This window comes from Vombatus ursinus, unplaced genomic scaffold, assembly GCF_900497805.2.
Source record: "Vombatus ursinus unplaced genomic scaffold, bare-nosed wombat genome assembly UNPS02014812.1, whole genome shotgun sequence".
Classification (NCBI taxonomy): Eukaryota; Metazoa; Chordata; class Mammalia; order Diprotodontia; family Vombatidae; genus Vombatus; species Vombatus ursinus.
The window spans coordinates 12083459-12096390 of record NW_020954590.1 but is presented as its reverse complement, the minus strand read 5'-3'; the positions used below and the strand labels follow the sequence as shown (position 1 = coordinate 12096390).

Below are 12932 nucleotides of genomic sequence, written 5' to 3'. Positions count from 1 at the left end.
CTGAATAATTTCTAGGTACTTTTTGATCTCATTTTAGGAATCCACATATATCAGTTAGTTTTCTCAGGAAATGGGGCTATTCCAAATCAATGTCTGTTTTTTATCCATTTCCTATTTTTTTTTTTTTTGGCATTTACAACTTGTTTAAATAGATCAAGCTGAAGTTGCCTTAATTAGACAACATATATTCTCAATTTTAGTCTTCTCATTTGGCATTAATTTTGCTTTAACAAGTTTACAGTTTGACTGTATACAAACAGCTAATTCAGAAATGATTTTCACATCCATAAACAAGCATTTTCAATCTCTTCAAATATAATCATTTTTATTTGTGATTTTGTGTAATGCTTATCATATCCAGTGACTCCCAACTCTTTTTTCAAGAAAGTATTCATGATAAATAGTTACATGATTTCTATATAGTTTGTAAGCCTTTTGGATTCCTCATTTCCTATACTTAAATCATGTTTTTCAGCGTATCTTTCACCGTACTCTCAGTGAAATACTCCCATTTGTATTGAAAGCATAAAATGTTAAAATTCATGTTGCTTTAATTTAGATGTTTTTACTGAGTTCTCTGCAGAATTTGTCTACCTTCTTATCCTGTGCAACAGATGTTGGTGCAAAAGCCATAATTATTTTCAAAGTGGTCTTTTTACAAATACATGAACACTGTAATAGGAGGTAACCGGTATCCTGTGAAAGATGGTTCTTTTTTTTCCAAACATATTTTTATTTATTTTGTTAAATATTTCCCAATTACATGTGAACATTTTTTTAACATTCATTTTTTAAAATTTTGGGTTCCAAATTCTCTCCCTCTCTCCTGCCCCTCTCCCTTCCTTGAGAAGGCAAGCAATTTTATATCAATAATTCATGTAAAAAACATGCTTCCATACTGGACAAGGATCTCACAATTAAGAGTACCTATGGCTAAGTTAATGCTTATAGATTACCAAGAAATGGTGAGTCTTATCCCCCTCTGCCCACTTTTCTGCCATTTTGTAGCTGTCACCATAAAAATCAAAAGAGGGTCACCCAGGACTGAGGGACACTTTGTATTTGTTTGTTTCACAGTTTGCCATAACCAAAGAATTAATCACCAGATTCTTACTGTTGATGAGTCTCTCTGTACTTATCTAGGCTTGCTTTGGAAAGTAATAACAATAATAATAATGTGAGGAAAAACAGAGTCCCATATGTAGGGAAGAAGACCACATGTGTGGTGAGAATACTGTCCTTGTGTGGCTCGAAGGGAGGCAGGATAGACGTCTCTAGCCTTTTCTCCCTTCCCCGTGCCCCTTACCTTTCTCCAAGGGAGACATATTTGTCCCAGAAAGGAAAACAGGAGGTTGGCTCTGGAGGCCACTGCTTTGTTCTCCTCAGAGAGAAAGGGTACCAGCTAGAAGTACATCTATCTGCCCTCTTAAATATTCTTCATCTATGGGATATGATTGATTTCCAACTAACTTTTAGTTTCTTTGTCATTTTGGGTGGAAGGGAGGATTCCAAGCTTTATATCCAAGGCTTGACCACCCAATACCAATTCCACAATGAACACACATAGCGAAGAAGTCCATTTATCCAAATCATAGCAAAACAGGAATCAGAGAAGTTATACATAGGCAAATGTACACCAGACAATACAAAGTGAAGGAGCAAGATAACTCAGCTCAACCAAGAAAGGCTGTTCTTAATCTCACCCATGGGAAACTCCCTGAAGTCTCTAGAGTAGCAAACTGGGAGTAAGGGCATGATAGAGACTTGGAGCTCCTTTCATATCTTCCCAGAGTCTTTCCTCTAGTGACCACAAGTGGGGTTAGTTACTCTATCTTCTCTCTCAAAGCTGGAAGCTGATTTCACACTTGAAGAAGACTCTCACTTGGGGTGAGAGTCCCCCCACACAGGGACTCCCTATTTAAGAATCCCCAAAGGAGGAATGGCTGAGAACTAAAGCTCTTCTGCTCTCAGCAAGTCTGCTCTGCTCCTCACAGAGGGCAGGGCTTTCTTCTCCACCAAGAGAGTCCCATATCAATGGGCTTTACTATAGGAGTTACATAAATAATAGCTAGCATTTATAGGGCACTTGAAGGTTTACAAAACACTTTGCAAATATTATCTCATTTTATCCTCATGACGCTCATGCAAGGTAAGTACTCCTATTGTCCCCATTATACCTTTGAGGAAACTGAGGCTGAGGAGGGTTAAGTCCAGCACTCTATCCACTGTGTCACCTAGTTGCCTCACAAATACACACAAGCTGCTGCCAGGACTGTACTTAAAGGCCTTTCAGCCTGGTGAAACCTGCCAAAGCTTATGTTCTCCCTACATAGCTTTTGAGATGCCAGAATCAACTCCACGCCAAGGTCTTTTGAAGTGGGACTTTGTGGACAAAATCAGCTCCAAATTTTTGAAAATCTTAAATGCCAGTGATGGAGGCTGATTTCAAGTAGTCTTCACCAATGGTCATTAGTCCTTTGGGAATGTCCTATCCCAGGTTTTATTCAGTTATTCCCATAGCATATTTAAGAGGGAGTTATGAAGCTCCCTGAAACAATGAAGATTGATTTATGGAAGCATAATGCATGATATACTTCATTAAATATCTATTAATATTTTAATGAAATATAATGAATTATTTAATGAAATGAGATATTATAAAGCTCCCCAAACCAATGAAGATTATTTATTTGTAAAAAATGTAATGAATGATATATTTAATATTAGAAATATGTATTTATATCAATTATAATTTTAATTCATTTTGGGGGATGGAATTCTAAAGTTGGAAAGGCCATGAAGAGGTTTCCTAGTCCAACTTCTCCACATCTGATAAATGAATCCTCTCTATAGTATGTCCATGTTCTGTTTTCCCATTTTAAGTAGAGGTCCTCACTTTCTCACAAGGTGATCTATTTCATTTTTCAGATGAAATAAGTCTGAAGTCTAATTGTTAGGGAATTTATATCTTGTAATGGTCTGAAATTTGTCTCCCTTTATTGTCTATTCATTATCTTTCTAGCAGAGTATTTCTCATCCCTTTTCTTCATGAAGAGGATTAGGATTTATGAGTTGTGACACTGATCCACCATCGATATCCTTTGGCAAAGCCTCTTAGCTACTCTTAAAATCTATATCACCAGGGGTTTGTTACAGCTGTAAGCTTTGCTCAGGAATAAAGTGATGCACTTTGGGTTAAAGGGACAGCTTTTGACCTGTTCTGATACTTTGCTGTAGTGTGGAGGTGTTACTGGGCTCTCAGATGCTATGCCATCAGAGAGTTTAAGCTCTGGCAAGTTTTACCAAAGTGGAATGGCTTCAAGTGTGGGGCTGGTGGCACACCTGTGCCTGTCATCTGAGCCTGTCATCTAAGCACCAGTCTACCTGAGTATAGAGAGAGGTTCGCCACCAGAAGATTGGCTGGCCATGCATCACTTACTTTTTTTTTAATCATGGCAACACATGAAATATGGAGAAGCCACAATCTATATCAAAGAAAGGAATATCCATAGCCCCAACCTTTCAAAGTTTGAATGTAACACTGAATGTCACAGATTTCATGACCATTTGGTTTTAAGATTATGAACTAAGCTATTTTGCCCATAAGACACACAAATACATATGCATATGAAATTAATTTCATCAAAATAATAATAATAATTATAACAACAATGATAGTTAGCATTTATATAATGTTGTAAGGTCTACAAAACACTCCACAAATATTATCTCCTTGTATCCTCACTGCAAACCTGGAAATAGGTGCCATTTATTATTATCCCCATTTTAAGTATGGAGAAACTCAGGCTAAATAGTTAAGCGACTTGCTCAGAGTCATACAGTTACACATGTCTGAGGCAGGATTTGAACTCAGGCTTTCTGGACTGCTATTCAATCATTCCATCCACTGTGTCACCCAGCTATCAAAAATGGCAAGAAAGTATGCCCATTTGAAACTATTTTTTGACCAATATTTTGTTTCAAAATGGTAGACAATTACAAATCAAACTTAAGGTTTACTTTGATACCCAATGGATGTAACTCCAGTTCTTTATCTGAAGATCTTAGTTCAATTATTAGTTGACGTGGACATGTCTAACTTTTATAACAACCAAGAATACAAGTATCCTCCTTTATGCTGATGGCACGGCTCTATTGCCTCGGACTAGCAGAATCCACTTAGAAGTTATATTGGAATTATGACCAAATGGCTTTCTATATAGTCTATTAGAATCAACAAGTAGAGAACCCTGCTTGATACATGGAGCGACCCATACCTACCGGCCTCGATTCATCCAAATACATGCTTAAAACCCTATGGAGAGGTGATAAATACAAATAAATATGCTGTTCTGCAGACCCAGCTCCTTGCTCTGGGCAACCTTAAACACTGTTTCCAGTCTTCTGCTCTTGTATGGTGTGTGTGTGTGTGTGTGTGTGTGTGTGTGTGTGTGACTTGAACTTGACCCATGCATGTACAGTGTGAGGACACCCTAATCTTGCCCAACGTGGACCCCTGAACGTCGACTCAGAGTCATAGACTCTTCTCTAGACCTCAATGTCAATCTAGGCCAACCAGAATCCTTCCTGCGATGTCAAGGACAAATGATCACCCAGCTACTGAGGGCAAAACTCTGGCAAGAGGAAACCTACCACTTGCATACAAGATACATATGTGGTAATTGGAAGATAATCTCAGAGAAAACACACAAGTCATGAGACATGTGGGGAAAATGGGAAAGGGTTTTTTTACAGAAAGTGGAATTTGAACTAAATCTTGAAGGAAGCCAGTAGACAGAGTGGAGGAAGGAAAGCATTCTGGAAATAGGGACAGCTGGTGAAAAGGCTTGGGGTCAGAAGTCATGTGTGTGGGGAACAGCAAGAAGACCAACGTCACTGGATTATAGAGAATGTGAAGAGCAAAGTGTAAGAAGCCTGGAAAAGTTAGAAAGAGGCTAGGTTATACGGGGTTTTAAAAACCAAGAAGACAATTTTATGTTTGATCCTGCAGGTAGTAGAGAACCACTGAAGTTTACTGAAAGGTGTGTGTGATACGTAGTAGATGCTAAATAAATATTCTTTGAATGAATCATTGAAAATAATCCATAGCTGGTGCTTAACTAACAGAAAGGGATGAGAGAGGCATTGACAGAATCAAGGACCTGAACTCAAGAGGAGTGAGCACGGCGTACCATCCTTCCTTCCTTAATGGAAACATTTAAGATTCAGGAAACAAATTAGCGCTTGATAAAGGATTAATTAAAATTAATCTCTGAGCTTGAATCATCATTTGATCTTGCAAATATTTACCCTTCTCCCACTGGATATGAGTCCCTCTGACACTTCTATTTTATTCATGAACAGCCTCTGTCTTTACCTGTAATGACTGATAAATATGGATAAAAACACCTCAGACTAGATTTGTCTGGGGGCAGGGGAGGGAAGGTGTCATGGTAATTGAATTTCTTCCTGTTCAGGATGGAAGCAGAGTTTTCCTCACTTTGCATGGTTTGGAGGCACTTCAGAGAAGTTTTGTTTTGTTGTTTCCGGAAAGTTCAACATGAAACAGAGTGGAGAGTGACAAAATGAGTTTGAAATCTTGTGAAGCAGGAGGTGCAGTTCTCTATCAAAAATGGAAGCAGAATTAGTCTCATCTGGGCAGCAAGGGAACTTAGAGGTCACTCTCCAAACACCTTTTCACTATCCCAATACTAAGCAGGAAAGGGCCAAGATTTAGAGCTGGAAGGGAGATTTGGTATGGTCTAATCCAACCCAGTCCTCTCATTTTACAGATGAGGAAACTAGAACCCAGAAAAGGAAAGTGACTCCTTCCAAGATTCTCCTGGTAAGAAAAACAAAAAAACAAAAAAACAAAAACAAAAACAAAAAAACCAAACCAGAATTTGAACCCAGGTGTTTTGATTTTAATTGTTCTATCTGCCACCCCATGCTGATTCTAGTTAAAGCCCTCTGTAAAGTCAAGTATCATTTCAACCATTCTTTCTGTGAGAAGCAGGTCAAGATCCTCAGTGAAACTCAGAAGTCTCTGAAGTTTGTTCAGTATGATGCTTACCCATCTAGTAGCTTACACAGGACAGGTATCAAACGTCCTAACATTATGTCATGAGATAGGGTAAACAACTACTACCTTCATCTCTTAAATTGAAATGAAATAAAAATGCTCCATACCCTTATTCAGTATTTCTTAAGTGACAATTAACTTTGGTTGACATGGGAGGCCATGTGTTATAGGGGGAAAAAAGCACTGGTTTTAGAGTCAGAAGGCCCAGGTTCAAATCCTGCCTCTGACACTAATTACCTTGCTGACGTTGACTCCCTGAGCCTCACTTGTCTCATCTGTAAAATAAGGGGACTGGATTAGATAGCTTATGAAGACCCTTCTTGCTCGAGAACTGTGATCCTACATGAGAAACAGACTGAAAGACCAGGGTGGGGGGGGGGCCCCCGGGGAGATCCACAGAATTGAAATCCCAGATTCTTAAAGCATTGCAGTACATTGCCGTTCACTCAATATATCAATATACTGAGCTGACTTGGACTAAACAGCAGCAAAGGGGTATCGCCAGTGCCCTATAGCTATGCACAACCCAGCAAGAGAATGGAAACAAAGGCTTTTTGCTTTGAAATTGTGATATTCTTGGAGAAACTAGGACAAATCTAGTTGACTGCTAGGTACTCAGATTCTTTCTTAGAGAAACTAGGACAAACCTAGTGACTGCTAGATACTCAGATCTGCCTAAGTGGCTTAGGCTATAATTAGGTAGCAGCAGGTGGTATATATTAGCAACCTACTAACTTTGGAATGAAAGCACAGCATTCTTCTCCATATGCCCCGTCACTTAACAAGTATAATGGCCATTTAATCAAATGTAGCCAAAGTATCCAGTGACCCATATATTGCCCAAGACCTTCCAGCTGGTAGTAGCCTGGCCAAATTAAGGTACTAAGGAAAATATGGAATCAGATCAACTTCTTGTGCTGAAAATCACCTTCAAGTCACATATTTGAATATTAATCACATTTGTAGAATGAATCCCAACCTTTATATTCATTGTACTGTCTGATCACTATGTGACTTAGCTCAAAGGCAAGTGAAAAATCAATAGCAACCAAGTCACAAGTCTTTGATGCTTCAGTTTTTGCCTCTGTGTGACAGGGCAGGGTAGGGCCTGAGCAAAATTGATAAATAAGTAAAATTATCTTTGGTGTTTTCCCACTCCCCTTTTCTTGATCTTCTGTCATCCTCTGTGTTTTCTGTCCCTCAACTTCTTGGACACCTGGTGTGGCACAAAGTCTCTTATTTTGGCATTCTGTCTTCTAAGGATTCCCTCTCCTTCATTGTATCCCATGCTCCAAAATTACCTTTCTTTCTTCTACTGCCTCCCCAATCGAAGCTCTAAACTGTAAGTCTTAACTTAGTTAAGACTTACTTGTAGGAAAACTTGCAGGAAAACAATCTAATTAAACCAAGTGAAAGGTGTAAATGACTAGTGGGTCTTAATTCTCTCAGGGGTGTTTGTCTTTTGAAATATTTGCATGATAAGGATTCATTAACCCAAATGAATTGCTACTTGGTAAAATTTCAAACTGTGTCAAGTGAAGAATTTCAATCAAAGTGAGAGAGACTTGGAAGAATTTCTGAGTCCCCATGTATCATATCCACCAAGCCCAAGTAGGAAGCGTGGTATCTGCTCCCAACTAATTCCACTTTTGAGAAGATTAAATGAGATAATGCTAATAATGAGATATTGAGATCATATTAGCAATGGGCTTAGGAGTCTTAGAAATACAGAAATACGAAAGAGAAACATTTCATAATAAAGTCTCCTAGTCTCTCAACTACCCAGCCATCACAGAGCACATGACATTGGGCACAAACTCAACCTTATACTGTATACACTGGAGCAGTGTGCAAAAACACAAGAGATCATGGTATTACATAGATCCATTCATTAACCGAATCTGGTAAATGTCTTGTGCCTTTCATCCACAAAAAGGCCCAAAGCTCTTTAAAAACATTCTCTCATTATCTTTATTATCCCTTTTTTTCTCCCTCTGTGGAGCAAGCAGGCAGACCTTTGAATTAGCACCCCAATGATTGATGCAGTTCAAGCCTGACTATGGTCAGTTCTATAAGCTAAGCCATCTGGCGGAAGAGAAGAGATCAATGTGCATTAAATGGCTCCCCAATTTAATCTTGTTTCAGATGGTGTCGACAAGAAGACTCTTTTATTCCCCTAGAAGATTCTATGGCAATAGGAAGGTCTGAGTTTGAATTCTAGATCAGATCCCTTAATAGCTGTGTGACCCTGGGATTTCTGTTCTTCAGTTTTCTCATTTATAAGATGAGACTAGACAATATGTAACATCTCTTTCACCTCTAACTCTATGATCCTATAAGAATTCTTGAGGTAGATAGGCTAGCTCCTAAAATAATGGAAGGGTGAGGAAATGGACCTCTATCTAGATAAATTCCCTGAAGGAAGAGCAGGCAAACCATTTTCTTGCTCTCTGAAAATAGTTTATGGAGATAGACCTCAGTGGTTAATGGAAAAGTAAAAATCTAAGGAAAAATCTATAAGGTAGAGAAAACTGGAATATTTGGATTCAGGAGTATAACTGTCTTTCAGAGAATAAAACACATATAGTATTACCTAAAACATATTTCAGGTTTCCTACATAACCTTATCTTAAATGTACACCAAGAGGGATCATGAGAGATACAGAATCATAGAATTTAGATTTGGAAAGGAGCAAAGAGTTCATCGTCTAACTTCCCACCCAATGTATGAATCCTTTCTACTACAACAAACTCCTTTCAGTCAGAAATCTAAATCTCTTTTTGGATTTCTTCTGCTTCTCCACTTTCTACTTTTCAGACACCCAGGTAGAGTTTTAAGGGACAGTCTTGTCATCCAACTTGGTTTCCAGAGATATCATCCCAGTTCAAAGAATAAAGTTATATTTGAAAGAGAAGCAGAGTCACCTATGGATCAAACAGTTGGCAGTTTTATTATATTTGCCTGGCTTTTAATTTTACTATATTGCAACTGCTTTAATCCGGATCCCTGAATGCAAGAATGATATTCTCAGTGGATTTTCAACCCCCTCATACATTATGAATATCTGGCAGAATACAAATGTGTCACTTAGGCAGATGTGAATGCCTTTGGCAGCATACTATTACCCCAATCAGCGGAAAAAATAATATTTGTGTGATATTAAAACAAAATTAATAGCAAGATGTGAATTACATGAAAAGGCTTTATGTTGTAATTAATAAAACTTGTAAACAACCCAGCATAATTAGTACCTTAATTAGGAAATGACCCATAATTTTTGATTAAAAAAGCAGTAAGGAAAGCGATTACAAGTCACATTCACTTGAAAAAGTGAGAAACTGAAGATAGATTTTTAAAAGATAGTGCTTGATATCACCGTTTGCTGGTCTGGGGCAGGGGTGGTGGCTGTTATTGAAGCACAGTTGCTCACATAATGTTACTCCTTTGGGTAGGAGTGATTTGTTGGTGTGGAAGGGTGGTGGAAACCAGGGATTTGGGAGCCACTTTTAGTGGGTCAGGATAGGAGAGCTGCATCAGACAGACATCAAACCCCTTCTCCCTGCTCCACTCTCCTCCCAACTTAAGGGGACATTTGCTTTGGAAAGATTCCATAAAATAGAGATACAGGTTTTGTCTACATTAGGCACACACATGAAGCAGGAGTTGAAAATCCCTTGCCATTTGGGCCATCATTGCTATTGTAATAGAATTTTCTATAGCCATATCACAGTGGAGATCTCACTTTGTGCCATTTGTGATGGTGAGCTGAACCCTCCAATTCAAGCCAGAGCCCCTACAGAAAGGAATTTCCGATCAAATTGTATTGCATCTTTGGTTTCTAGTTTGAATTATTCATCCCATGTAGTTACAGACTAATTCATTGTTTTTTGACCTTTTGACTAAGATCAAGGATTTTTTTTTTTTACTTTGAATTGGTTGGATCAAATCAACAGATTGCCCCTCCTTTTGAGATGTATAAATATAGCCTGGAAGGCAGATTTCCTTTTGAAGGTAACATGGTATAGTGCAGGTTCCTCATCCCGAGTTATACTGGAAAGAATATTGACTTGGGAGCTAGCAGGCCCTGGGTTCACATCTGAGCTCTGATACTCACTATCTGTGCAACCTTCAGCAACTAATGTAATTTTCCTGCGTGCCTCAGTGCTCTCTGCTGTAAAATGGAGCCAGAATAGATGGCTTCTTAGGTCCATTTCAGCCCTTGATTTATGATCCTTCCTTCTTAGAAGTAGAGAAAGTGAGGCATAAATGGGCTAATAAGTTCTTCCCTTATGTCCACACGAAACATCAGCAGAACCATGCTGCATGAGTTTTAATAGGAGACAGACCTCTGCCCCTCAGAGATGAAGCTTTCCAGATCTCCTTTGGCTAAACAGGCTGGATTCTTTGTTATTTACTATAGGTCTCTTCTTCCAAATAAATTGAAGGAAAATAAACTTTAAAATTAGTGTAAGGTAATTAATGTGAATTAAGTATGGAATTGTTACTACGTGAATCAATAACTACCAATGTGAGAGGTGCAGAGAAAATGTAGGTTTTTGACCAGAAGGAGGAAAATAACATGATCACAGATTTGTTAGATCTGTCAGGTACCTTAGACATCATCAAGTCCATTTCAAAAACAAGGAAACTGAAAATGTTTAAATGGTTTATAACACTTGAGTAATGAGCATGAATTGGTTTAACTTAAAAATAATCATTCTAATCAGGTTTTAAAAGAAAAACAAAATGCTGGTGTTGAAAAGGACCTGAGAATAACCCCCTCACTATGTAGATGAAGGACTTGTCCCAGGTCACCCAGTTCACAAGTGTCAGAGCCAGACCTTGAACTTGGGCCTTCTGACCCTGACCCCCTTGGGCTTCTTTCCCACATATAACCAAGCCCTGGAGCTTTGGAGCACAGCATATTGCATTCTTTGCATAGGTTAGAGCTAACTGGAAAATCAGGTGGGGTGTGAGAAGATGGAGCTAAAGCTTAAGAAGAGCTCTTCTACAAAATGTTGCAGGTAAAATTATTAATTACCAATTTTTAGATAAAATTATTAAGTACTGAGTTATAGGAGAGATTTTTAATTATTTCATTGTTTGAATCTAGCCTTGCACGATAAGACATGTATTGCTTAGATAACCAGACTAGTTTAATGCTTAACAAGGATCCCGGGTTGTACTGACCTCAGAAAACTTCAAGGGACCCAAAGATTGATGTTTGAAAGGGTCAGTTCATTTCTGGTTTTCTGAGAAGTACATTTTAATTATTCTATGTGAAGTTTAATCAACCTATGTGCCTTATTCGTAAAACTTACCATGTATTAACCAGTCAACTATTGTTTATTTGCTTCTTTGATTGTGTCCTATATAATGTGCAGCTTTTGCAAGTTTGGGGGCAGCAAGCCACCTATTTTGGCTCTCCTCTCTGTTGGGCGACTTAAACTTCTTCCTAAATTACTTTTGTTTAGCAATATTTTGTTCCCAGCTCACAATATCAAACCAGGCCCCCTACGCATTCTGTGCCTCTACGCATTCTGTGCCTCTGTCTGCCATAGATTGTACTATACAGCAGACCAAACCAAGGCTCCCCAGCATAGTCTCTTTGTCTCGTTGCGATACTGAAAACTTAAGATGCCTGTGTTATCTTTGTCCCCTAAGCTTGAGATTATAACAGAGTTCTATTGGGAGACAGTTCCTGTGGATCAATGAATCAATCAAGGAGCCCTTCATTAAGTGCCTGTGAGTAGCAGGCATTCTACCAGAACCAGAGGATGCAAATATTAATAAAATGAAATCAATAGTCCCTATTTCCCAGGAGCTGACATACAGTCTCTAAATGCTTACATTGCCAATGATCTTAGAAGAGATGGACCATGAGGCACTAAATTCACATAACCTGGTGACTTTGCACAGCCCTGCCTCACTTAAATTCAGTTCGTTTGCAAGTCATGACATCACCTTCCTGGTGTCAGGGTCCTCTTTGAGAACAAACGACAAACAACAACAACAGTACCTGATACTTGTGATCCTTGGAGCCTGGGGAACAGGGTGGGGGAGGGGAGAACCCTGGCTTTCTGGGGATCCCTGGGGGCTCTGGCCATGGGGAGGGGTCCTGCCTACCAGCTCCTTGGGAGGATTTGAACACAATTCACACAACCTGGCGTTGACCAGAGATTCATTTTCTTTCATCATCGATCACAAAATAGGAGTCCCTAGCCCCACAGCAAATGCCATCACTGCACCTCATCTGTACCTGTAAGTTTTCTTAATTTCTTCTTGTGTTGCCCCCTTCTGTAGACCAAGAATTTCATATAAAGCTTCTCCAGATGTCGACATAGCCCGCTGCCTTTGATCAGCCATCTGACTTACGTATTGATCAGACTGCAAAACCAGAGAAAAGATAACCACAACGGTTACACACACTGGGTTCTACTTTCTGAACTTTCTGATTTTCTGTTTTTTTAAATCCCTTTGTAAAATGACAGCCTTGGGATGGGTTTTGTGTGCCAGTAGTAAAACAGGAGTCAAAAAGAGCTGGGACAGGGCACTAACTGAAACATATAGATAAAGAAAGACAAAGCATTATGCAAAGAAGGCCCAGTGAGCGCAGATCATAGAAAGCTTTTCTTGATAAACCAGGTAAAAGTAGATTTTTGTTGTTGTTATTTTTACTGGCCATTGAGACAACTCCAAATTTATCAGGCAATCCTTTGCCTTACTTTGTCTGTGACTTTAGAGATGCAGTCATTATTAATAAAGGGGTTACTTTAAAAAAAATCTATGCTTCCTTAGATACTAAAAAGAGAAAATATCTTTTAGCAGAGTCCCACAAGGAAGCCAGGT

The 12932-nt window shown here is 38.9% G+C and overlaps 1 protein-coding gene across 1 annotated transcript in view; it reads right to left on the bottom strand.

Annotated features, from left to right (window-relative positions):
- The window catches only part of LOC114053727 (dnaJ homolog subfamily C member 5B-like), a 44417-nt gene extending 31953 nt beyond the window's left edge, over window positions 1-12464 (bottom strand). The window contains exon 1 of the mRNA XM_027876861.1: window positions 12343-12464. Within this exon, the coding sequence (XP_027732662.1) occupies window positions 12343-12449 (107 nt within the window). The 5' untranslated portion in view covers window positions 12450-12464. The remainder of the gene's footprint in view (window positions 1-12342) is intronic.
- Between the last annotated feature and the right edge of the window lie 468 nt (window positions 12465-12932).